The 25,571-nt window shown below is 43.6% G+C and overlaps 1 protein-coding gene across 2 annotated transcripts; it reads right to left on the bottom strand.

The window, feature by feature from the left end:
• SLC35F2 (solute carrier family 35 member F2) lies at positions 1–23,914 on the bottom strand. 2 transcript variants are annotated; one of them, XM_014965784.1, is made up of 8 exons: positions 23,764–23,914; positions 15,163–15,338; positions 14,482–14,609; positions 9,090–9,249; positions 7,330–7,486; positions 6,477–6,529; positions 5,664–5,818; positions 1–1,319 (listed from the first exon to the last, which is right to left on the bottom strand). In XM_014965784.1, the coding sequence occupies exons 1-8, from the start codon at positions 23,904–23,906 to the stop codon at positions 1,101–1,103; spliced, it is 1,191 nt and encodes a 396-aa protein (XP_014821270.1). In that variant the 5' UTR covers positions 23,907–23,914; the 3' UTR covers positions 1–1,100. The 2 variants fall into 2 exon arrangements, with proteins under 2 accessions (XP_014821270.1, XP_014821271.1); XM_014965785.1 differs by lacking the exon at positions 23,764–23,914 and adding an exon at positions 22,924–22,978.
• Positions 23,915–25,571: the final 1,657 nt, after the last annotated feature.

Below are 25,571 nucleotides of genomic sequence, written 5' to 3'. Positions count from 1 at the left end.
TTCAGCTGCTGAAAACTTTATTCTTTTGTTACTTCATACACCTGAGCTATGAAGGCTTGTACAAAAAAATAAAAAAAATAAAATCCCAGTATGGTTTTACTGATGTTAAAACTGCAGCCTCATATTTTTTAATCATTTACTGGAAACATGAAGAGGGGGAGGAAAAGTGCCAATGAATCTACTGAATCTACTTAACCTTTTGGAGATGACACCATTATTGTTGCAATGAGGATTGGCTAAAATGTTTCCTTTTTTTTTTTTTAAGAAATGCCAATTTTATTCAAATCTTTCTGCAGAAATATGTCCCGTTTCAAGGGGAAATTCACTGAGAAGTAAACTTCAGTTTAAATCCTCCTGCTGTCTCATCCAGAAAAAATACCCTCCACCTAGTGGGAATGCACCAAACAACACGTCATTGAGAGAGAAAAAAAAGGTATTACAAAAAAACCAGATTCAAACTTCCCGTACTAGAAAAATTCGAAACAAAATACTTTTAGCAACCCCAGCTGCACCAGGGAGTGCAGCAATATGAAGAGATGAACACCTGGGTGGAATGTCAGGAGCAAATCCTCCAGTGGAGGAATGAAGTCCCTCAGCACATGGAAGGTGTATGTGCGTAACACAGGTTGCAGAACTAGACCCCGTGAGAAGCTTTTGCAAGGTGCTATCTGAGGGTACCCAGCACTGCAGGGTGGGAACCACAAAGCCCTCTGATAGCATCTTGCAGATTTGGTTCCCTAATGCAATATAAAACATATTTGCCCCAGTTAGTGACCTGAGAGCATGCTTTGGCTTAGTTTTTTTCCCCAAGCATTTGCTGTTAAGTTAATTAAGCATTTAAAAAGAACAGTCTCTCACTGCCCAGAGACTCCATATAAATACTACTCTCTCTTCTTCTAAGGGCCAGATTTTCTGCAAGGGTAAATCAATACAGTTTCACTGATTGAGGGTCTGGCCTCAAAAGTCTATCCAGTGCATTAAAACCAGCGCAGCATGACATATGCCTCGGCAGTAGAACAATTCTCCAGATTAATATTTGAGGGAAATTTGGCAGTTAAAAAAAAAAAAAAAAAGCTCTATTTTGAAGTGCTGCCATTTCTTTAATCGGTGCTGACCACCACAGTCTCTCCTCTTGTGAACTGTACAGTTACGGCCGGAGCTTCACTGTCGTTCTCCTCCAGCTTCAGTGCAGCGTTGTCCAAGCCGGTGCTGCCGGGCTGTGGCAAGGCGGTGGGTTCTGCTGTCCGAGTTGGAGTGGAGCAATACAAGGTGAAGCCCACCATGATGATAATGAAGGACAGGATATAAAGACCTGAAAACTGGCAGAGGAAAGAAAGAGATGCATTAAGTCTTCTCTGATGTAAAAACATGTCAGTACTGCCTTGCTTTAAGAATGTGAAAGCTACCCTCCCTTTTTAAAATTATTTTAATTCCGTATTCAGGTTTGAAAATCAAAATTCAACATCTCCATTCACTGACAGACCCAAGGTATTGGCTGGTTTTCTCAACACTGTTGAGCAGGCAGTCTCCTTAGGTCTCCATACAAGAATCTTAACAGAGAGAACAAATAGCTGTAAATATGGCGATACTGAAGGATCGTTGTTTACATGCTGTACCCCTAAGAGAATTTTATTTCAGCACAGCCAAGTATTTCAGGTCCTGGCAAGAGATGAATCTCTCCATCCTACTGCAAGTCATCAGAGCAGCTGGTTCTCTGCATAACCATCTGCAGGGCTCCATAAATGTTATTACTGGACTAAAACCAGTTTGCTCTCTGCACCCAGCAAGTCCTTGAAGAGAGGGAGACTGGGGCCCCTTTTACAACACTGGCATTTGTGCTCTGTTAAGAGTGGCATGAGGCAAGAGTATGAACTGCTGAGGTACATCAGGCATTTCATTCACTGTAGTTCACTTGCCTGTTAGAAGTCCAACAATTGCTGAAATTCATCCCCCTTGACAGAAAAATAAATGCCTACTTCATGACACCAGACTCAATAATACAAAGTGTTCAAGTTACCCCCAGCCAGGAACACTTTCTCAGATTTTTTGAAGTCCTTCATATTGCTTTTGCCAAACCACATTGATTAAACAGTAGCACATCCTACATCCCACTGTCGACATAGCAGGCTGAGAGAGCTGGGGTTGTTCAGCCTGGAGAAGAGAAGGCTCCAGGGCGACCTCATCGCAGCCTTCCAGTATCTGAAGGGAGCCTACAGGAGAGCCAGAGAGGGACTCTTTGTCAGGAAGTGTAATGAAGGGACAAGGGGAAATGGTTTTAAATTGGAAGAGGGGAGATTTAGATTATATACTAGAAAGAAATTCTTTACGGTGAGGGTGGTGAGGCACTGGAACAGGTTGCCCAGGGAAGTTGTGGATTCCCCATCCCTGGAAGTGTTCAAGACCAGGCTGGATGGGGCTTTGAGCAACCTGGTCTAGTGGAGGTGTCCCTGCCCATGGCAGGGGGTTTGGAATTAGGTGACCTTCCAACCCAAACCATTCTATGATTCTATGACATTTCCTAATCCCCCTAGCTTCCTTAGACGTGCTTGAAAAATAAGTTTTATTTTATGAAGCAGCAGAGCTGGATTAAATGAATGATAGCACCTGGGCAGTGGACTCTGATCCAGAAGAGACCGAGGCACCTACAATTAAGGCATTGCAATTCCTAGCACGTAGTCACTTGGCTGGGAAACCCTTGGACGGCACCATGCAAAAGGAAAAGCAGACAGAAGCACAGTGGCCTGGCGATACGTGCCCTCTCCTCACCTTGTTGGCCGTTTGCCCAGAGGAGCTTGCACTCAAGTGTTCGCTCTGCGGAAGAGGAAGCACCAAGCTCTGAAGATGTCCTAGTGGAGGCAGTAGCTGTGTCCATGGCCCTACCCATGACTGACTCGTTCCCATCAAACAGGTAGAGCTTGGGTCTGTATCAAGGCACCTGCACGACTTCTCCGGAGTGCAGCCTAAGGCCTTGAGTGGACACGTGCCTTCATGCGAGGACACCGGGCTGGCAGGTGAGACTGGGTGGCCACGATAACTGCCAGAGCCCCTCTCGTGGTGTATGCAAGGCAGTAGGTGTCTGATCCTGCTCAGAACTAATTCCTCTACAAATGGACATGCACTCACCAAGCCAAGGTGCCAGAGCTGTTGTAGCGTAGCTGTGACCCAGGGCCTGCCTATGTGTTTGGTGCTATTGACACCAATGAACCTTAACAATGCTGCTCCAACAGGCCTACATGCCTTTTTTTTTTTCTCTTCTTTCTTTCATTTTTGGGTAGGGCTCAGTGGCCTTTTTCCTGGGTTTTTTTCTTATTTTTTTTTCATTTCAAATATTGCAGCAACTTCATTGCTTCCAACCCTGAGTTCAGTTGTGCCTGTGCAGCTTATATCCCCACACTCACTATCAAGCCTAAAGACTACTTGAAATGTTACTGGAGGACTGTAACTCCATCTAGTGTCTGTATCCGCAGTATATTCCCTTCCATAGGAGTTTACACAACAGAAGCATTTGGAGACCTTTTTTAATATCTCTTGAGGGATTACTGCTACTATATAATGAGCTTATTAGAAACAAGCGAAGCAAAGATTCATTATGGGGTTAAAAAAAAAAAAAAAGCTCATCAAAACAGGTATCCCAAATTCACATTTACCTTAAATAGACCCGGTGGGGGCTGAAAAGTTGAGTGTATTAGCAAAACACTGTGCTCAAGTAAAAAAACTCAGAAATTCACAGAATCACAGAATGATGGGTGTTGGAAGGGACCTCTGGAGATCATCTAGTCCAACCCCCCTGCCAGAGCAGGTCCACCTAGAACAGGTTGCACAGGATGGTGTCCAGGCAGGTTTTAAATGCCTCCAGAGATGGAGACTCCACCACCTGGGCCTGATCTCCACTGTAGCTGCTGGATGTTTGTGAGGCTTCTGCTTCAGAGCAGGCTCAGACCACAGCAACTCAGAGCTGCCCGTGGCTCGCGCCACTCTGCAGCACAGCCCAACCTTCAGGGGCTTGATGTGAAATATCATCTGGTAATGGGAAACACAGAGTGAATCCCTGCATTTTCTTGTGTAGATTCCTGTGTCTGGGGTGCTTTCTAATCCAGGAAATGTCCTGCCTGGTTTCTTTGCCCAGTAGGTAAAGAAACCATGTGGTTAACCTGGCAGTAAGATTTCCTACTGCTATGTGTTATATTAAAAGCCATGTCAAAAACATGCTCTCTCAGTTCTTGGTTGGTTCCTAAGCTATCTCAGATCCTCTGATTACTAAAGATGTGGAATTATTATTGCTCCCCTTTTAGCCGCTTCATTGTTTCTAACCACAGAAACCAGAGGTGGAAGTTCCTATTCTAGTAAGTATCTGAAATTCTCTCATAATACAACCCCCAAATCTTCTCTAATTCATTTTTCCTTTTTGCTATCAGAATACCCCGCAGTGAGTAATGATCTGCTCCCAGAAAAACCTCTCCCCAAAATAAGCCAAAAATCCTGAAGAGTAAAAATTTATTATATGCCTTCCAAAGCTCTTGCTTACTTCCTCCTCTTTACTATTATGAATATAAATTTATAATCACTTCTGGAGTTAAGCTATCTGGGTGCCAAAACACATGTTTGAAAGTGACTCAGAAAGGATTTTTTTAATTGTTAGAATGTAAGTATGGTTTGCTTCCTACATTCATTTTTAATAGATGCTTTGTCACTCAGAGCAAATTTTGGAACCCAAAACAGGGAGGAAAGCTGAGCTAAAAGTCTCTTGAAAAGGAACATCTAGCTGTAGTCAGATCCTGCCATTACCAGACCTCCACATTGTAAAATAAATTGGCTCTCATTTTCAGAAACAAATCTGACCTAAAAGCTTCTGGCTCTCGATAACGTTGAAGAGAAAGCAACCACATGGAATAATACAAATTAAGTTCTTAGGCAAAGTTCACAAGCTTCTCACTAAACCCGAGCGACTGACTCAATTACTCCAATTGCTGTAATGAGCTAGTTTCCCACAAATTATTCTGGGTGAAAAGTGTAGGGTGGAATAAAATCTTTTGAGCACTGTCATTTAGGTTGAATAGACACTACCAAAACTATTTTAGACAGCAATGAAAGCAACTGCCTTTCGGAGGCCATACAAAATAATGTATTTATTGGCATTTTTTTTTTCCGTTCCTTCAGTCTCTCCTCAGCAGTAGCACTGAGAGAGTTTGATTCGTCTCCCAAGACATAATGAACAGATTAAATACCTTAAATAAAATATTAATTTCTGGAAATCAAGCTCAACTGCTCCTCTCAGACATCCAAAGTCTCTCAGGACAGGGAGATTGAAACCCTCTCTTTGGACACATGGAGAGATGAACCAAATCTAACATAGAGTTCCCACGCAGGGGTTCCAGCAAGGACTCTGCCTTGGGAAATTATTTACTATCTCCTAACATTAACTCTAACATATTCCATCAAGCGTGAAATTGTTTGAAAATCACTATCTGCCTAACGGTGCGACGCTATGTAATTAACTGAGTATGAGTCCTTCTGATTGACATCTGCCAACGATGAACGATACGAGCTGCGGAAATGTACAAGTGGAAACGATTGTTATGGGGCTTTTAAGAACATTATGCTTTATTTACAATTTTGGAGTAAAAAATTAACTGAAATTATAGTGAAAGAACGAAAGTACTTACCTTATAGTAAAAAAGGAAAAGCCCAAAGAACAGACTGTAGAGATCCGCAGTCAGAATACCCAGGTTGACCGAGGTTGCGCTGGTAACTTTAATCACTACTGGCATGAAGCTATACAGCCCAAACATACACAGGGCAAAGGCTGTAAACAGCAGTGCTGCAAAACAAGATGACAATTTACTCCTAAGGCACGGAATAATGATTTTAAAGAACACCAGTATTCTTCAGATGCTTTAAAACTATGCATTTTTATCTTTAAGTATAAGGTCTCCTAAAAGATACGGGAATGTCAATTTAAGAAAAACATGGCAAAAATACTTCTTTTTCAAGCCTAGCCTGTATTGCAAATATTACTGTATCTAAACAAGAACGTTCTTGTTCATTCCTAGTTAACATAAGAGCTGACTGAAGAAATTGAGCCACATTTCTTAATAAAGTACAGTTCTGCTGAGATTAAAATGTGGCACAAAATCCATTTTCCCACTATTTCATTTAGGAAGGACAACAGAAAAATGTACTTGTGGTGTTCCATGTCTCTGATTACACAGGTTTAATTTTCACTTTTTGCAATTTATTTTGAAGAATTGTTTCATGCTATGTGAAAAATGCAAAACCTGAGATGAAAGATTTTAATGTTCAATTCTGCAAACCTTACCTCTTAGCTGAGCTGCAAAGTTTCAGAAAGTAAATTTGTGACAACATGAACATTGCTTAATATCCGGAGAAAGAATATTAAATTCCCCACATTTGAAGTCTAAATGATTATCATTTTCCAGTGTTCTGTAAAAATGCACATCATTTTGTCATACACATACCAATTTTCCAGTTCCATTGAATTCTCATTATCTCCCTATGTTCCACAATGGCTCTAGAGTTAGAGAAAAGATATAATATAGTAAAAATAAAAAAAAAAGCATAGCATATTCAACTAGAGAATTCAATTATCAGAATATAAGAAACATTTTGATTTATAACCCCTTAATTTTTTGTTTGAAATTTCATTGAATGACACTAACTCCAACATCTAACAAGCAGGAAAAAAGACTTGAAAAATGAAGTGCCTGAAAGTCAAGAGCACTTTTAGTTAATTCTTATGCCTTCTTCCCAGGCTTTTTCATCCTTCAGAGATTCAGCTTTATTTGACAGACCATTTGAAGAAATTATTAACTATAATGATGAGTAATGAGGAGCATAAAATTCATTAGATAGACTTAAGCGCATGTGGTCTGTTACTCTAACGTGGTTATTTATAAGAGTATATACATGGATTCATTTAAAACTGGTGTTTAATATGGAGGACCTCCTCCTAACGAATATCTCCTAAACTTTTCTACAGAGAAAAATCCATGTAGAAATACATTCCTGTGAACACTCCTCAGCATACTGACTGTCCTCATGAAGATCTATAAAATCAAAAGCCAAGTACCATTTGAGTTCTATGGCAGGATTTCAGCTTTAAATTTGCTGTAGTAAGAGTAGTGCAAATAAAAAGGATATAGAAGGGATGCTAATCAGCAACAAAAGTAAAATTCTAATTGAAGGACTCCCATATAGGCCAAATGCAGATGTAACAAAGAATTAATTTAATAACAACATCATTTCATGGTAGACAAGCAATCATCTGTAGAATATTCTTAATTAGTTTTAAAATAAATATTAGATCCTTACAGCTGTAGACCGCTGATAATAGTCCCAAACAAGCCCACCATTCCTAGAAACTCCACTCTGCTCAGATTTTTCACAATGTATTCCTCACTCACATTAGAAATGGCATACAAAGAAGCACCAAGAAGCACTAAGACATCTCCAATCACCACGTCACTACCTGTACAGAAATATTAATCCACAATAAGGGTGATGCTGCAAACACTTTTTAACTTTCCTTAAAAAAGACAAGCAAATTTATCTCTAACATCTCTAGCTTCCTAGCACCTTCCAGGGTAAGGGGAAAGGAAACACCTCTTGTGTGTGCAGATGAGTGGCTGAGTATGGACTCTGCTCACCTCACCTGGCACTGAAATCTCCTCCTGACCAAGCCACTGCTGTGTAGCCTGGTCCAATTCTACTTCTGCTGACCTGAGGCACTGTAGGGACGTAAGAAAATTCCCGGTTAGAGATGCTCTCCGCCTTTCTGAACATCGCCCCTGCTTTTGCAGTCAGGCCTGATTCAAGTCTTGCTGAAATCAGCCTATTGATTTCAGCAGGACCTGGACCCAGCTTTGAGTTTATGACAGGTCTGAAGTGGGCACTGCAGATGGGTGGTATCATGTGTCCTGCTGAGATGTATTTATACTGTGCAAATGGGACTCCCTGTGATACAATCACTCATCAAGTAAATGCCATTACGCATCAGCTAAATAGCAAGAGGATCGCTGTTGTTTAAATCCTTGAATTGATTTTAAATTGCCTTCCCTGAGCCAGCTGGCAATCACTAAGAAAATATGTCTGAAATATGAAGGTAAGCAGTAGTAAGGATACAGGTCAGTAAGTGAACCACAGCTGTCCTGAAGTCTCAGGGAAAGCAGATTTTTATCTCTTAGGGCTGAGATACTCATACCATGCAGCATTAAAGCTAAACCTCAGTTGGCCAAAATAACACCAAACAGGCTTACTTCTGTGCTGCCTGATGAAGGCAATGCCCTGAAATTTACCTTGACTCACACCCACTGGCTCTGAAAACTAAAAATTCGTATGCAAAATAAGATCACTACAACATGGATTGATGTAGGCATCTGTCATAGAGAGGAGACCTGCCCTCATCTGCGCCCGGCTGGATCCTGGTCCCCAGAGACCAGCCTCCCTCCCAGAGCTCCCAGGAATCCCAGCATCCTGCCCACGTCTCCTCCTGCTCTCCCGTTGTAAGCCCCTGCTTTGCAGTCTGTGGGCCTCGGGGACACGTGGACCATTCCTGCTGGGTCTGTCAAAGATAACTGGGAGAAGTCAGCCTGCTCTTAAGTAACTTGTCGTTTGCTCTTTGTGCTCCTAGAAAACTGCAAATCAGAGAAGCCTGGCTGCCAGCAGGCTGATGCTGTGTAAGGGAGAGAAGGTTTGCAGGGAGAGGCAGCGCCTGTTATTAGACCATCTCACATGACTAGGATAAGTGAAAAAGTTTTCACCAATGAGGCCTTTAATCAGCTCTGATGAACAGCAGCAAAATTTAAGCTTAACACATGTGTTGCTCTTTTAAGGTGGAAGGAACAATCCAAATCTACAAGCAAACACATTTCACAGCTCCCTATAATATCAGCATCTCCTCAGCCACTATCTTCTTGGACAAGAAATACAAACAGCAGCATGTCTTCTCCTCTCCTGCCTTAAAATAAATCTATATCCACTCCCCCTGCATTTGCTCCTCTCTCTCCTCTGGAAGTTAGCCCACCACGGGAACTGTCTCTCCACTCTTCCCCCCACAACAACGGGCTCCTTACCTTCGCTGTCCGGCCTCCCTGCCAAAATGTCTGCACCCACCATTGTTCCTACACCCAGCAAACAGACGGCCACAGCAAGAAAATGGATCAGCCGGTATCTTGCACGGAGAACGAACCACGACAAAGCCATCAGCACCGGAATCCCGAAGCAGTCCAGCAGCTGTGTGCACAGAGAAATGCTGTGAATTAGAAACCCCTCCCAAATCTGGGTTGCACTATCCTGAAAGCAAGTGATTACACTTTCTGTTGCTCCCAGCTGTTAATGAAAGCCACAAAACAACCCCAGTGGATTCATTTAAAAGAGGGGTCAGACCCACGTTAAGGAGGAGGGGTGGGGGGGATCTACTCCCTCCTGGCAGAAAGGTACCAAGAAAAATGCATGTCCTAATGATGGACCTAATCAATCTCTGCAGCTTTACAAATGAATGCTAGGATGTTGCTCTGAAACCGTGTTGCTCCCCGAGACATCACTACAAGGAGGGGGTTCACTGACATTTCCTTTTCTCCCCAGCAGGTTTTGTCTAGCTCGGCTTTTCACTCCTTCTCAAATCTCTAATTAGAATTTAGGGCTCCATGTACACACAATAAAAATCTGAAAAGATTGAAGGATACAAGTGATCTGATTTTATATGCAAGTGACTACGACAAGAATCTGACTCTGCAGTTTTGGTTTTGAATTTTTTTTCCCCCAATCAGATCCAATTAAAAATAAAAAGAAAAGAAAAGGTACATGTGTGCTGTTAGCCATATGCAATGTGCAAAATTGGTAGAAGGAAGATAGGAAGGGAAGAACATCTTTCCTAAAGTCAGCTTCCTAATCTTTCAGCTTCCTACAAAAGCACCTACAAGCCACCAATGCGTTCTCGTTACTCTGTTGGACCTGACACTCAATTAGCCAGAAGCAGGTAACCCACTCTAATTCACCCATGTCCCAGCAGCAGCCACACACAGCAGCTGGAGTTTCAAAGCACTTTAGACGTGTTTGCAGACATGGCCCTGAGCAGACTTAATAGCTAAGCTTCAAGGATGTCTCCACTCCATGACAAGCAGTGACACTGACTTGTCTTTCCTTTCTCCATTCCTTCTCTTTCCTTTCTCCATTATCCCCTCTCTGTATGTTCCTAAAATCCTGCACATCTTTGCGTTGCTGTTAGACCCACCCGTCTTCTACCCATTCTCCATTATTACAGAAAATGTCAAGAATTAGCTGTGTACTTAATACAGAAAAATACACTGCAGCATAAGATGGGCATAATGTTCTAGAATAACCAAATAATACCAAGAACATTGAGCTTATAATAATTGATTTCATATTTAATTCAACAAAATAAGCTGTTTCTGAATTTGTTCAAAAAAAAAAAAAAAAAAAAGATGTATTTTCTGACCTGCCTCCATACAGTGCCATGAGGGGACATATAAGGGAACAGTCTATAGCAGAACATATAGACTGCCTTCCAAAGACTGCTCACAAATTACTCTCAAATGTCAGCCCTTAAAATTTGGCCTCTTGAAGTCACTATGACATTTTAGGCGCAGGTCAATAGGACTGGGGCATAATCATTACAGTCAAGACAAGAGCCCTTAGTCCTTAATGGTCATTGCCCACGTCCGCCTGCCTAAGTGCACCGCTGCAGTCATCTTCAGTGCTGGCTTCTGTTAGTTCAGCCACGGTCCCCAAGGGTTTTAACCAAACTTGTAAGACTTTCATGGTATGTCTGGTTTTACTTGTTCATAACTACACATATTAAAGTCTTACAAGCATAGCACTGAGGGGAGTTAAATCCTAACAGTCCTCTAATGCTTCCTCATCTATTTGTCTTCGCTCCTTTGATTGCTTCCAGCTTGTCCAGTTTGTAAAGTCTGTTTGTAAAGTGCAAAAGCACTTGCCTAGACTGTATTATGAGACGTTACAACCACCCAAGCCCTAATATGTGATATGACGTATTTCAATACAACTTTGCTCTACTAAAAGATATCACACTGTGAGTTTCTACCTAGTCACAGGCCTTTTTCCTCTATCTTACCCTTAGTCTAGGCTCAAGAAAAGCCTTCTAACGTTTCCTCCAAATTTGACTGTTTTGACTAGTATCAAGCAATAAGAAATATTACAAACATTAGGAAGCAAAAATTTTAACCCCTGGGAGTAGACATCTCTTCTACTAAAAGTAAGATTTCACTTCTTCATTAATTGAGATGTTACAATGTAACTTTCTAACCTCCAAGCAGCTTTTCAACCCAAACAGAAAGAAGAAAAACCACTTAAAAAATAAAAAATCTTAATTGGGATGTCAGGGAGTAGTACATAATGAGCCAGAAGTTCTTTCAGTAACGCTGGATGGGGAATTGCTGCATCCAGACCAATAACACACTGTAGAGCTACAGCAACTTGGTTAGAAGACTTGTAGCCAGGACATACAGGCACCAAATGATGAAGAACATGTCCTGGTAATCTATTCCAGGGGACAATTATCCTCAATTACAGACAGCAGAAATCTGATTTCCAACTACTGGATCTTGCCTTTCCTTCATCTACTAGGATACAGAGCTCTTTGGTGGAAAATGCTCTCGTCTGTACAGGATCAAGATCAAAGAGGTGGAAAGCAGATGTAACATCACAATGAATTGTGTCAATGGAACCATTTAAAAGATTTTTTTTTTTTTAAATTCAGGTTTTATGACATTTACACCAGTACTGCAGTACTGATTACTATTGCCGGTAGAGCATCAGCAAACTCCCATCTTATTCAATTCCTGCCTGTATTTTTACAAGGGAAAAAAACCATAACCTGTTGATTTGATTTACAAATGTTTTCACTCAAGCCAGGCTTTGGCCACACTGTTCATAGGAGGTTTTAAAGGTAGGGTGAGTAAATTATTAAAAGATGTTTCAATATATGGTTAATAAATTATCATAGATTGTTGGAGGTCATTGGGTTGCTTATAATTGCCAGTTCCAGACAGCTTTGTGAGCAAGAAAGCTCAACAGCTGATCCTGCTCACTTCCCCACACAGCTCCCTTCGGGCAGCTTCCAGCTGAGCCCCTGAGGCTCATCCTGCATTTTCTCCCATTGAGGTTAACACTCTTCCATCAGCTGGTGTTCCATCAATTGCTGCCCTATAAAATGCCTCCACTTGAATTATCTACAGAGCAAATGCTAATTGTGGCCAATAACATCTTAACAACATGAAACCACAGCTACACTGCTTATTTTTTCGTTATGAAATATGTGGTGAAACAGCAGCACAGTCAAGTCCTGCCACAAGACAGAGAGTCACTTGCAGCAGAAAGTCTCACTGGCACTGCCAAAGCCACAGTTGAACAGAAAGAGTCACAACTGCAGACCAAAGTCTTTTTCTTTATTTAGAGAGAAATGAGAGCTGCTATCCCCACGTTATCTCCTTAAAAAACTCCCAAACCCTTCCGTGCAACGCTAGGATTTGACAACTAAAGGAAAATCAATTTTGCTTTTATGTGCACGTGTGAGACAATACATGGAAGCTCCTTGCTGAGCTGAGAAAACTTATCTTTGAAGATCAGTTTCATAGGGCTGAGCTGAAGGTCCAGCCAGCCAGCATTTGAACAGCAATTACCCTGAATTGGGAAGGTGCCATGTGCTCCTGCGATGCTTTTATCCTCCCCGGGCACCCACTCACAGCCGGTACTGCAGAAGGCCACGGGTCTTGGGCCTCTGAACCACAGGTTCTGATGCAGCTGCAAAACTGTTTGCTACTGACAGATAGAAAGCACCTTGCACTAGAGCAAATAACAGGCTTTTTTCTGTCCTGCATCTTATTTCTGACAGTGGTGAGAAACTGGTGACCTCACCAGAATGTGCAAGAAATCTTACTGCAACAGGCAGTTTCAACAAATTTGTAATTACTGAACTCATCAGTCTGAAGGCTACCACATGGGAAGGAAGTTCAGCAAATGCTTGAGCTTGGCAACCAGACAGGACACCCTACTCTATCTATTATTTCTTAATTTCTATGAAAGAAATCGTGGGAATAGCTTTATTACTTCTGAGAACTTGGATCAAAGTCCTGGCATTTTCAGTTGTAAAGTATCTGATCAAAGTGTCTCGACTATAAGCTTAACTTGATCTCAAGACTGAAATGTGTCATTCTTAAAGCTTTGATTTCTGAGGCATTATTTATAAGGAAATTAAAGGCTTAATGAGTCATAACAGATAAGTATGAAGTGGAAACATGACAATAATAATCCATCAGGCACATGTTACTGATAGTGCAAAGAAAAGTTACTGAAGTTCTCTAAAGAGAGCCCAGACCACAGGGGTTTATTGCTCTACAGGTAATTCTTTAAATATTAACCCTGGTCACTCTGACTTTGTAAAACACTGATACCTCAACACTCCTTTCCAACTAACAATGAATTCTGTATGGTACCTTACTTTTTTTATTCGGGTAAGCGGGACCATGACCCCAAGCACAGATCCACCACTAGTAAGAGTACAGGCTGGAACAGCCCTGGACACGCTCCCTCCTTGCTTCTGCACCATCCCCTGCCGTGTCCCAGCAGCAGCAGCAGCTGTGGAGGCCCACAGGGAGCTGCCTTGGGGGCCTGACACAGCTCACCAATAGTCCAGCAAAAGACAGGGTTTACTCTGACTTAGCTCAGTGCCCTGAGCCAGGTTGCTCAAGAGATTTGGCCGTGCAAGCTCAGGAGCACTCAGTTGGAGGTAGGAGAAGGTACTAACTCTTCCAGCAGTTTAAGCCCATGCAGGGTGACAGAGCAACCCCAGCTTCAGCCCTCCTGCTCGAAGAGCTATTTCGGAACACAAGATTTATCCCAGTGCAGCGACGAGCATCAAGTACTGTCGTTGCAGAGGATGTTTATTGCTACTTGAGGAGCCTGGCACACTGACTTCCCTTCCATCTCTTCCAGAGAGGGGCCTGAATAAGTGTCATGTCTAAAAGCCACAGGCTTGACCCGTCGCTGCAACACCAGCTCACTATCAGTATGTCCTCACGTGGGGTTACGTCTCACAACACCTCCCACAGCTCGTAGGACTAGGCAAGAGATCTACATCACTCTCATCAGCAAGAACCTGCCCCGAGTGAGTGTTATCTGGTACTAAATCTTTATTTTCTCTCAGGAGAAAAACTGGAGTGGCTGTCAGCAAACTCTCAGAAGTGCTTTCTATCAAAATAATTGGAGTTCAACACAAGAGCTGGCACCAGCCAATTTTCTCTGCTTCCTGGAAATGTTATTCATGATGCAGGATGCTCTTCTCTGTACTGCAGAGAGAAAATAGATATTGGAAAGCTTTTTCAGGCTTAAATAGCTTCCATGTCTGTCCTACGAAGCTCTTTTCAGAAACCAGTCCAAAACTGTAATAAAAGCAACAGTTCAAAAAGAGAGATCGGTCCTTACCTGCACACTTGTGAGGGTCGTGTACTGGTAGGCTTTTACAATCATGTAATTGGCTTCAACATCAGCCAGTCCCAAAAAAAAATACTTCCACCACCGCTGTTTCAAAATTTGCCAAAGACTGTCACTGCCTGTTTAAAAGAAAGCAGTGATCAATATGTGTTTTTCTCCAACCAAATGCTGCACAGGGTTCTTGCTTTTTGGAATCATAAATAATACTGAGATGCTTGATTTTGGTTGCACCTACTTGAGAAAAGTACAATAACTGCCAAATGCAGCCTAGGAGGAGACAATGCACATGGTGAAATGCATAGAAATTCTTCCACATGAGGAAAAAACTCACAAGACTGGAGTTGTTTAAAGAGTAAATTAATAAGAATAGGAGGAATATTAAATAGCTTCTGGTAAAGAAGCTTGCTATAACAAAAGTGATTTTCCCTAATATAACATAGTACTTGAAACCAAAGAGCACATAGTTTTAAATAGATATGAAATGAAATCAAATTAAATGCACATTTAATCTGTGAAATTAATTTCCATGTGTTATTGCGAGGCAGGAATTTCAGCAGGAACTTAAAAAAACTAGGACAAGTATTAAGTTCTTTAGTTTCAAAATCTGAAAGGAAAATGTAGAAGAGGAAAAAAAAAGATGAACCAGAATCTCCCATCCCATATTTCACATACCAGTCCTAAGTGCCAGCATTGGTGTATAAACTAGGAGCAGCAAAGAATAGTTGATAAAACTTTGAAACATTGGAGTATTCACTTGGTATTTTTCTGCTAGATACTGGCTTGTAACAGCAGTCCCACAGATAAACAAGGAGAGCATCTGGCCCAGAATTATTGTTTTCAAAATATGCCTGTGAATATAAAAGACAACACAGTAAGCTTAGAATTAAACATTCAAGTTTTTTTAAAAAATGTTTGTTAGTTGTACAGGGAAAATGCCATTTTTTATATTGATGCTCTACTCCTTTTCTACTCCCTCTCAATGTTGTTCTGATTTACCAGTGAGCAGGGCTTTGTCTACACAGAACATCTAGTCTAACCTCGTGACAGCCATATAAGAAGTGAGGCCAGTTCAAACCACCAGTGACGGAGAAAGACCGCAATAATCTGAAAGAATCTTCAAGCAGCTCAAGAGAGGTTTGGACACCCACGGCCGGAGTTAAATCCTTCATCATCCACTGAATGCTGTCCCGACTTTGATCAATAGAAATCTGCAATATGGAGATAAGGCACAACTGCCCTCAGGCTCTTCCAAGACCCAAGTCTTTGAAAGTGAGCTGAGACCCTAAGCCGAGCTAAGGAAATACAAAAGCATTAACCACAAAATCATAGAACAGCCCCAGTTGAAAGAGCCTCAAAATACCACTGGGTCCAACCTTTCATGGGAAAAGGTGTCTAGAAGAGATTATCTAGCACCCTGCCCAGTCACATCTGGGAAACATCTAGCATCTCTCTGGGGACTCCGTGATACTTTGCGGGAGGTTGTTCCAGTGACTGATTGTTCTCACTGTAAAAATAATCTTTCTTATAATAAGAATTTTTATAATTAATACTTTTTTTAAAATTTTTTTCTGCTATATTCTATCACACCCTGCTCTAATTGAGGATGGAGTTAAGAGCACATTTTGGCCAAGGATCATGTTTGTGTTTACAACTCCTTTTAAGTCCAACCCACAGCTAGCGGGGGGGCAAGGGAAGAACTCATGCTCTTTTAGCAGCAATTCATCACTTTGTATTAAGTGAACTATTCCAGGTGTTCCTAGACAAGCAGGAGTTCGCATAGATCACTGTGTACCTTTCAGCTTGCTGGCTTTCCTGCCAATGGAGCTGCACAGATTTGTACCACTCCAGTCTCCTCCTGCCCACTCCATATTCACTGAGAGAGGCTCATCTCTGCACAGGGCTGCAAAGTTCACCTCTGATTCATTTACTCTGAAGACTACTGATGAGAATTTAACTGTCTGCATGACTGATTCATCTGTTCCAACTCAAAGTAACCGAGCAAGGGAGGAAAGCATCCCAATATGATTCTGCACCTCCCCTGTGTCCACATCTCTCCCTGATGATTTCTGGCAGGGCACCCACGTTCCAGGCACACCACCTGACTGCAACACCTCTTGTTTTCTCAAGGTGGGTGACTTCCACATAGTAAACACCAGCTCACCCAGCTATGCTGTGCAATCCAGCTGCTGGGCAATGGGAAAGGTGTGTTCGGGGGTGCTAAAGCCAGCTACAATCACGCAGGCAATCCCTCCTTTTGGAAAGGAGACATCTTCTTTGCACGGGTTCTAATTCAGCCTGACACCAAAGCTCTTCTGACTTTAAAAACCCTGCTAGGCACATTTTTCTCTCCAAGTCCATTTTGATGAGACAGCAGATCTCTGCAAGGCCCAGCCATGCTGCACTTCCAAGAGATTCAAACCCCACGCTTTGCACGTCCCAGCCACAGTGTGAGTATTCAACTACCATGTGACAGTCTTGTAAGATAGCTCTTAGAAGTTATAACTCCTTCTGGTGTGTGAAAGAATGAACACTCTTATTTCTAGCATTTTGAATGTTGAAGCAACAGAGACTATGTTTCAGCTAGAAATTTATCATGGCTACTTTGTAGCACAGTGTTAACTGTAAACAGTACTATAAAATATATATATACGTATTTCATATCATGTATGTATATCTATGTGTATTTTATATATATCTATGTATTTGGATTTAAAAAAAAAAAGTAGGAAAAAACCCACCTTTGAAGCTACCTCACTTCTGCTATATGGATTTTTTTTTATTCTGGTGAAAGATCTGATTGCAGGATTTGGTGAACAAATCAGCAATGATAATGACACATTCTGGCTAATCATTCTGACTGATGCAGAAATGCCTTTTTAAGTTCATCTAAACAATGAATTTAACTAGGTGCCATTAAGAAGAATGTAACATAGGTTAGCTTAAATTTCTGGAATGAGACTACCTCTTCTTTCAAGCAGAGACAGACGATGGTTCCAGCTCGCCCTTTGCCAGCCCTGTGACCTCTGGCTGCTTTGCAGGATGCAAGATGGCAAAAGACAGGGCGGGGTAGGAGGCCAGCCTGGCTAAACAGGGATCTCTTGCTGGATCTCAAAAACAAAAAGAGAGTCTACAACCTTTAAAAGAGGGGGCAAGCCTCTCATGAAGACTATAAATATGCAGCAAAGCTATGTAGGGAGCAAATAAGGAGAGCCAAAGTGCAGCTAGAGCTCAATCTAGCTGCAGCTGTTAAGGATAATAAAAAATGTTTCTATAAATTCATTAACAACAAACGGAGGATTAGGGAAAATCTCCCTCCTTTATTGGATGCAGAGGGAAACTTAGTCACAAAGGCTGAGGAAAAGGCTGAGGTGCTCAACGCCTACTTCGCATCGGTCTTTAGCAGTGGAACTAGCTGTTCCCTGGACACCCAGCCTCATAAGTTAGGAGACAGGGAGGGGAAGCAGAATGAGAGCATCACTATCAAAGAGGAAGAAATGAGTGACCTGCTAAGCCGCTTGGATTCACACAAGTCTATGGGACCGGATGGGCTACACCCAAGAGTGCTGAAAGAGTTGGCAGATGTGCTCGCCAAACCGCTTTCCATCATTTACAGGAAGTCATGGCTGACTGGGGAGGTCCCAATGGACTGGAGGGTGGCAAATGTAACACCCATCTACAAGAAAGGCAAAAAGGAGGATCCCAGGAAACTATAGACCTGTCAGTCTAATCTCGATACCAGGGAAGGTCATGGAGCAGGTCATCTTAAATGCCATCAAAACCCACATGATGGGCAACCAGGGGATCAGGCCTAGTCAGCATGGGTTTATGAAAGGCAGGTCCTGCCAGACAAACCTGATCTCCTTCTATGACAAGATAACCAGATTATTGGATGAGGGAAAGGCTGTTGATATTGTATACCTGGATTTTTGAAAAGCATTCGATACTGCCCCCCCTACAAATCTGGTGGAAAAACTGGCTTCACACGGCCTGGACGAGCCTATGATCCGCTGGATCAAGCACTGGCTGACTGGAAGGTCCCAAAGAGTGGTGCTCAATGGATTTAAATCCAGCTGGCGGCCGGTCACAAGTGGTGTGCCTCAGGGCTCAGTGTTAGGACCATTTCTATTTAACGTCTTTATTGACAATCTCAGTAAGGACATAGGGTGTATCATCAGCAAGTTCACAGATGACACCAAGTTAAGCAGGGGTGTTGATTCCCAGGAGGATAGGGAAGCCCTACAGAGAGACCTAGAGAGATTGGATTATTGGGCCAATATCAATGGCATGAGTTTCAACAAGGGCAAGTGCCAGGTCCTGCACTTGGGCCACAACAACCCCATGCAGCGCTACAGGCTGGGGGAAGTGTGGCTGGAAAGCTGCCTGGAGGAAAGAGACCTGGGGGTTCTAATTGACAAGCGGCTGAATATGAGCCGGCAGTGTGCCCAGGTGGCCAAGAAAGCCAATGGCATTCTGGCTTGTATCAAAAATAGTGTGACCAGCAGAAGTAGGGAGGTGATTGTGCCCCTGTACTCGGCACTGGTGAGGCCACACCTGGAGTGTTGTGTCCAGTTCTGGGCACCTCAATACAAGAGAGATATTGAGGTGCTGGAGCAGTACAGAGGAGGGCAACGAAGCTGGTGAAGGGCCTGAAAAACAAACCATATGAGGAGCGGTTGAAGGAGCTGGGACTGTTTAGTATGAGGAAGAGGAGGCTGAGGGGAGACCTCATCACTCTCTACAACTACTTGAAAGGACACTGTAGAGAAGTTGGTGCTGGTCTCTTCTCACAGGTAATTAACGACAGAACAAGAGGGAACGGCTTCAAGCTCCAACAGGGTAGGTTTAGACTGAACATTAGGAAGGAATTTTACAGAGAGAGTGGTCGAGCATTGGAATAGGCTGCCCAGGGAGGTGGCTGGGTCACCATCCCTGGATGTGTTTAAGGGACGTTTAGATGGGGTACTGAGGGATATGGTGTAGGGGAGGACTTTGTAGAGTAGGGTAGATGGCTGGACTTGATGATCCCAAGGGTCTCTTCCAACCTGAATGATTCTATGATTCTATGACTCATTGAAATTTCAAGGAAGAAATAATGCGGTGAATGGCACATAAAAAAAAATACATGGTTTCAAGCATCCAAAAAGTACATATATACATTTTATTACTCAAATAAATAGTTTCTTGCTCCAAACTTGCAGAATATATTTCTCCTTTACCCTCAGTGCAGGAGGCACAGAGCTTCTGGTGAACTCACCCTGCGCTTGGACTAGCTGGGACAAGGGTGTGGAGGTGGGACTCAAACCTCTGCAGACTGGGCAGAACCACTGCAATTTATCTGGAGCAAAGCTGTGAAGCCTGTGTACTCCACAAAACGGATTGTGCTCGTCAATACATTACCAGGAGAGGTTAAAGCTGCCTTGGCTGGCAGAAGTCCTGCTCTCCTGGATGGTAACTGCCCTCCACCCATCTCCTATGTGGCACCACAGAGATGGACAGAAGCATAGGCAATACTACTCCACAAGCATCCAGCTGGTTTAACACAGACTTCTGTGGGGTGAGATTTAAACATTTTCCCCCCAGGGTGTGACATGCAAGGGGTAGCTTTGCTGCTTCTGAACTGCAGCACCCTCTCTATGGCACAGTCCTGGGCTCTACTGCATCAGCAAACTGAGAAGTGACCATCTTCCAACAGAAGGGTGAAAGGGGGAATATCTGTTGCCATTCAAATTTGCTAATGATCGATCAGCTTCAACCACCACTTATTAAAAACAAGAAGGACCCGATTGCTCTCTTGCAGTAGAATAACTCCACTGAGCTGATCCTCAGCTTTACTAAGTTTCTCCAGTTTAAAGCATCTAGGGAATTATCTCCTTGCATTTTTGCATATGGGAAGAGACAGAAGTCCACAATCTAAAGAACTGTTTGCTTAGTGGTTTCTGCACCAGCAATCACAGCTATGTAGTTAATGTATATCTCAGCAGTCCTACAGCATTTACTTCTACAGAACTGAAGGTATCTGGCAAGGCAGGCAGGCTTCCTTTCTCTCACTTTATCTCTCTTTTTATCTCACTTTTTCTCTCTTCTTTATTTTTCTGTATTTTAATTCAGGGTTTGTTTTTTTTTTTTCTTTCTTTCTACTGAAGAGATTAAAAATGTTAAGATCAAAAGAACCAAAAAAGACACTATTCACCCACAGTGGAAAGCTGCCCTCAAAAATGTCCTTTGTGAATCCCCAAACACAATGTTTCTGGCAACTTTCTCGGCTGTGTACAAAATAACAGCCTCTTGCCATGACAACCCCCAGCCCCAGGTGCAGCCTCAGCAGGACACACCAATGGTTTCCCCTCACACCATTTGCCAAGGTGTCAAAGTGAATTTCTTCAAATTGCGGAGGTGACACCGTGTTCCCAGCACGACGCACTGGGCTCAAGGCAGAAAGACAGCGCTTGGAACAGGGTAAGATGACTCTCATTAAATGTGGGCTCCGGAGCCCTGGTATTTCAGTGCCCAGTAAATTCCCATTGCAAACTAAAAAAACTCTTTTACCCTCCGTCAAACTTGAGAGCAAACTTTAAATCCTATTGGTTTCATTTTGCAAGACAGTTTCTTATAAGAAAAATGCTTAGAAGACATCAGTTTCCATTCATTCCGGTATTGACATGAGTATCGATGAACGTTATTTTCTTATTAATAATTTATCATCATTTCTTGAATTATATTAATTATTAACTTTTCTGTGCCAGAACTTAATCCTCTCTGCTCTTTTTTTTTTTTAATGCATTGGTAAGGGCTAAATCACTTTGGACTCTTGGATGACGCAAGGTAAGTGGTCTGAAATGGCCTTTTAGTTTTATAGTTTGGGTGGGTTTTTTGTTGTTGTTCTTTACTGCTTGGTAGTTGGCTACTAAGTAATTACTCCTTCTCTCCCTTCAGCCACCATATCTTAGCTAGCTATATCCATGGCTATGAGCAAAACTAGGAGTCATTTGGGGATGTTTTTCAACATGAAAGTTTGCTGCAAACTGGTCTAAAGCTAATGCCGAACAATGCACAGCTCTAGATGGAAATGCAGAAGAAAAATAGCCCAAGATATTAAAATACAATGAGAGACTATATCTGAGGATGTCAAAGAAAATCTAGCAAGTCCACAGTTAACAATTTTATTGGCTATTATTCTAATAAATCCTATATTTTGTTATTCTTTCATGAAAATAAATAAAACTTTTCAAATACTAAATTTATTTATGCCACCAGTTAAACACTAACAGGCAAAACCTGACAACACTCTTCAGACAGACAGTTTATTTGCACTTGAGCTTTAACTACTGAACCCTTCCTGAGTGGAGGGGGAGGAGCAGGAGGGAAGGGACCATTTCATTTGAATAATCTTATATTTTGACCCAACTGGTTAAAGGAAAATGCATGTTCAGACCAAAACAATATTCCAACGTGACTAGCAGATAGCTCAGAACAGGAAAATATTATTTTTATGAACTAACATTTTCAGAAATTAGTGTTTCAATGTTCTGCTTTGAAACTAAGGTCAAATTAGTTTGTTAAAGGTAAAAAACAGAAAAAAAACTCATTTTGTGTCAAAACCCACGAAGCATACTTTCTACTGATTTTACTCAAAAAAAAAAAAAAAACCCTAGTTTATTACATGCAAGTGTTAAACCTCCCTATGACTCAGAAAGGCCTCTGAGAAAGCTGAAGAGGCTGAGCCTTCAGGCCCCTGGGAGAAAAAAAAAAAGAAAGAAAAAAAAAAAATCAATTCAGAATCTCAGACAAGACTTTGTAAAAGTCAGTGAGAGCTCTTTATTTTCTTTCAAGTTCCATCAATAGACTCACTTAGTGTAACCCTCTGGCAACAATTTGGTAAAATTACTAGCACAGGTGAGGTTACTGAGCAGCTCAACAAGGTTCTATATTGTCCTTTGGGTATTCCTGACAGGCAGGAGAAATGAAAAGAGAAAAACATAGAACTAAAAAAGAAAGGCAGGTTTTGGGCTCTGGAATAGGTCTGTGCTTGGCCAGCACACACACCTCCACACAGCCCAGTTGAGACTCCAGCTCATGAACGTCTGGGCTGGCAGGAGAGCCAGCACCTCCGATTTGTCAGCCAAGGGTATCTGATACAATAGTTACTCCAGACCAAATCTAGAGCCCAAAAAACCAGGCCTTTTAAACAGGGATTTACTCTTTCCCCAGATGGAAACTGAAGCTGTAAGCGGTTTGATCTTGCAGGCTGGAAGTCTGCTGCCACTCAGGGCAGCTTTGGGACACGTGTGATACCTGCACAACTTGGCAGATGTTCATCAGGTTTTCCATGTTTAAGCAGTGCTCACATTTTAAGTGACACATGTGAACAGGCTCTGTCCTAAGCTGATTCAGGGAAGGAGGGAAAGGGGATATTGCTCTTCCTGGACTGCATACCTTATCTCAGCTATTTCATTCTATTATCTTCTCTGCCCCCCACGACCTGTTCTTCACAGCAGTGTTGATAAAAGAGTACAGAACAGATCAAACTACAGAGAAATAAAAAATAGACAAAATAGGAAAACAAAAAAGATATTAAGTCCGAATTACTAAAAAAAATCGAGTGCATGTGCACATATCATAGAATGGTTTGGATTGGAAGGGACCTTAGAGATCATCAAGTTCCAACCCCCCTGCCATGGGCAGGGACACCTCCCACTAGACCAGGTTGCTCAAAGCCCCAGCCAGCCAGCCCCTCCAGGGATGGGGCATCCACAGCTTCTCTGGGCAACCTGTTCCAGTGTCCCACCACCCTCACAGTATCTAATCTAAACCTCCCTCTTTCAGTCCGAGCCCATTCTCCCTCCTCCTGTCACTACACTCCCCGGTAAAGGCTCCCTCCCCATCTTTGCTCTAGGCCCACCTGAGGCACTGGAGGGATGCTATGAGGTTTCCCCTGAGCCTTCTCTTCTCCAGACTAGTTACATCCTCAGTTTAACAAAACCAAAGACATCCCTGCCTGGTTCTACGCTGCGTTCTGCCGAAGCGACTCTGGGCGCTCCCGCCCGGCGGCAGTCCCAGGCTGCAGCTCCCGCAGCGGCCCCGGTGTCAGAACATCCTCTCCAGGCAGCCCCTCCACCGGCAAAAGCCGAACCCCTCCCGGTCGCCGGTCTCACCTCTGCCTGGGCCCGGATTGTCTCCCCCCTTCCCTCCTTCCCTCCCGGGCCCCGGCGTGCGGGGAGGCCGGCGCCGCCCGTCTCCACGTGGAGGCCGGGGGATGGGGCGGCCGGGACTCACCAGGTGCAGAGCTTGGCCCCGAGCAGCGCCAGCAGCCGGCGACGAGGGACAGGGGCGGCGGTGGCGGCGGCCCCGTACGGCTCCTCGGCGGCCCCGGGGTGGGCGGCAGCAGCAGCGGGCGGCGGGTCCCCGGCCGCCTCCATGCCGCCGCGCTGCCCCGGCCCTGCGCCCGCCGAGAGGGAGGGCGGGAGGGAGGGAGGAGCAGCGGCACGGCGGAACGGAGCTCGGCGGCGGCCGAGCGCGGCTTTGTGCCCGCCGAGGGGCCGCCCCCGGGAGGGGCATGGCTCCGCTCGGGGCGGGGGGACGGAGCTCCGCTGCCCGCCCCGGGGTGCTCCGCGGGTTCCTGCCCCGGCCCCGCTCCGTAGGTGTCCTTCCCCCCGCGGGGCGGAGGAGCAGCACCCCCGGTGAGAAGTTCCCTGACCCGCTCTCCGCAGCCCGCGGGGCTCCCGGCAGCAGCCCCAGCCTGGCGGCCCGGTGCCGGCAAGGCCACTTCGTCCCCCCTGGCCGCAGCTGGCCTGGTACGCAGGCAGGTTGAGTCTCGTCTTTCTTCCAGTTACATGAGTCAAAGTTACTCTAAACCCTTAATTTTTAACTTCTCCCAGCTCTGTGTGCAGCACTGAGCTCCTCTGTCTCTGAGGCTTCGCCTCCCACCTCTCTGCTGACGACTCCCAGGATTTAGCTTGTCCTGCTTTTCTTCACCCACATCTCAGTCAACCTCACCTGGAGAACCTGGTGGCACTTCGCATACGCTCATGTTTTTTTTTTAATGACTATCACTTTTAATGATGTGTCACGGGTGATGGAATCAAACCCCAGAGGTGCCTCCAGCAAGAGCAACCTCCTGTCCTCCTTGGTGCAGGTGTCTGTCCTGTCCTGGCAGTGCCAGCATCCTCTCTGCCACAGCACACTGCTTCTCTCTGCCCTCACCTGCTCCCCACGCAGCACCAGGGTTTGATCTTTCTCCCCTCAACACCACAATGGGGTTTTTTTCAGACATGTTTTTCCCCATCGCAGTTGCCTCATTTGAGCTGTGTTTATCTCCCTTCGCAATTACCCAAATTCACCCTTGCAGGATTTGGTGTAGGAGTGTAAAAGAGGCACCACCCTGTCATTTTCAGGTCATCTTTATAACCTCATGTGCCTGCCAGTCCCTTTTCAGCAGAAAGGTGGATTTTAGTCTCCCGCTTCCCAAGGGCCAGGCCCTAACCACTAAGATACTGGCTACCTGGGAGAGGACTGGTCCTCAAATCCCCTCTTTGACCCTGTGATCATGTAATATTAAAGCTATAGGTCAATATGAAAGAAAAGCTGTAAAACTATATGTCTTAAAACAGCATTCATAAATATACTTCTATATTTATATATATACACACCTATTTCTATCTTATATTGAGATTTTATGTATTTTTTCCTTTACTTATATGACAAGAATAGTTTATGGAATTTTTTATTTTGAATTCCTAATCCAGTAAAAATCCTGCTGTGACTCCCACTGGAAATCAGTCTGTCAAGATTAGATTCAGTGTTGTGATAGTCAGGTCATGCTGGTCGCAAACTTCCATAACCTAGAATAAAAACAAGATTAAAAAGAAAAGGAGCAGAACTATCAAACCCTATGCACTTCATCATATCTGTGCTCCACAACTCTGGTACTACCATCTTCACCTTTAATTTTATTTATCCTATGCCTGCGATCTGCTGCCGATTCTCCAAAGATGGAGAACTGTGTCTTTGGTGGGTTTTGTCTCCATTTCAGCTCAGCTCTCGGAATTCCTTGCTCCGGGTAGGCTGCAGCAGCCTCACCCCAG

Source organism: Calidris pugnax, unplaced genomic scaffold (assembly GCF_001431845.1).
Source record: "Calidris pugnax isolate Ruff unplaced genomic scaffold, ASM143184v1 scaffold20, whole genome shotgun sequence".
Taxonomy (NCBI): domain Eukaryota; kingdom Metazoa; phylum Chordata; class Aves; order Charadriiformes; family Scolopacidae; genus Calidris; species Calidris pugnax.
This window is presented reverse-complemented; position numbering and strand designations above follow the sequence as displayed.

Excerpts from the sequence above, each read along its gene's own strand:
- SLC35F2 (XM_014965784.1), bottom strand. The coding sequence starts at position 23,906 with ATGGAGGCGGCCGGGGACCCGCCGCCCGCTGCTGCTGCCGCCCACCCC. Across the intron at positions 15,339-23,763 it reads GGGGCCAAGCTCTGCACCTG|GCATATTTTGAAAACAATAA; the intron begins GTGAGTCCCGGC and ends TTATATTCACAG. Across the intron at positions 6,530-7,329 it reads ATTATCAGCGGTCTACAGCT|AGCCATTGTGGAACATAGGG; the intron begins GTAAGGATCTAA and ends CTCTAACTCTAG.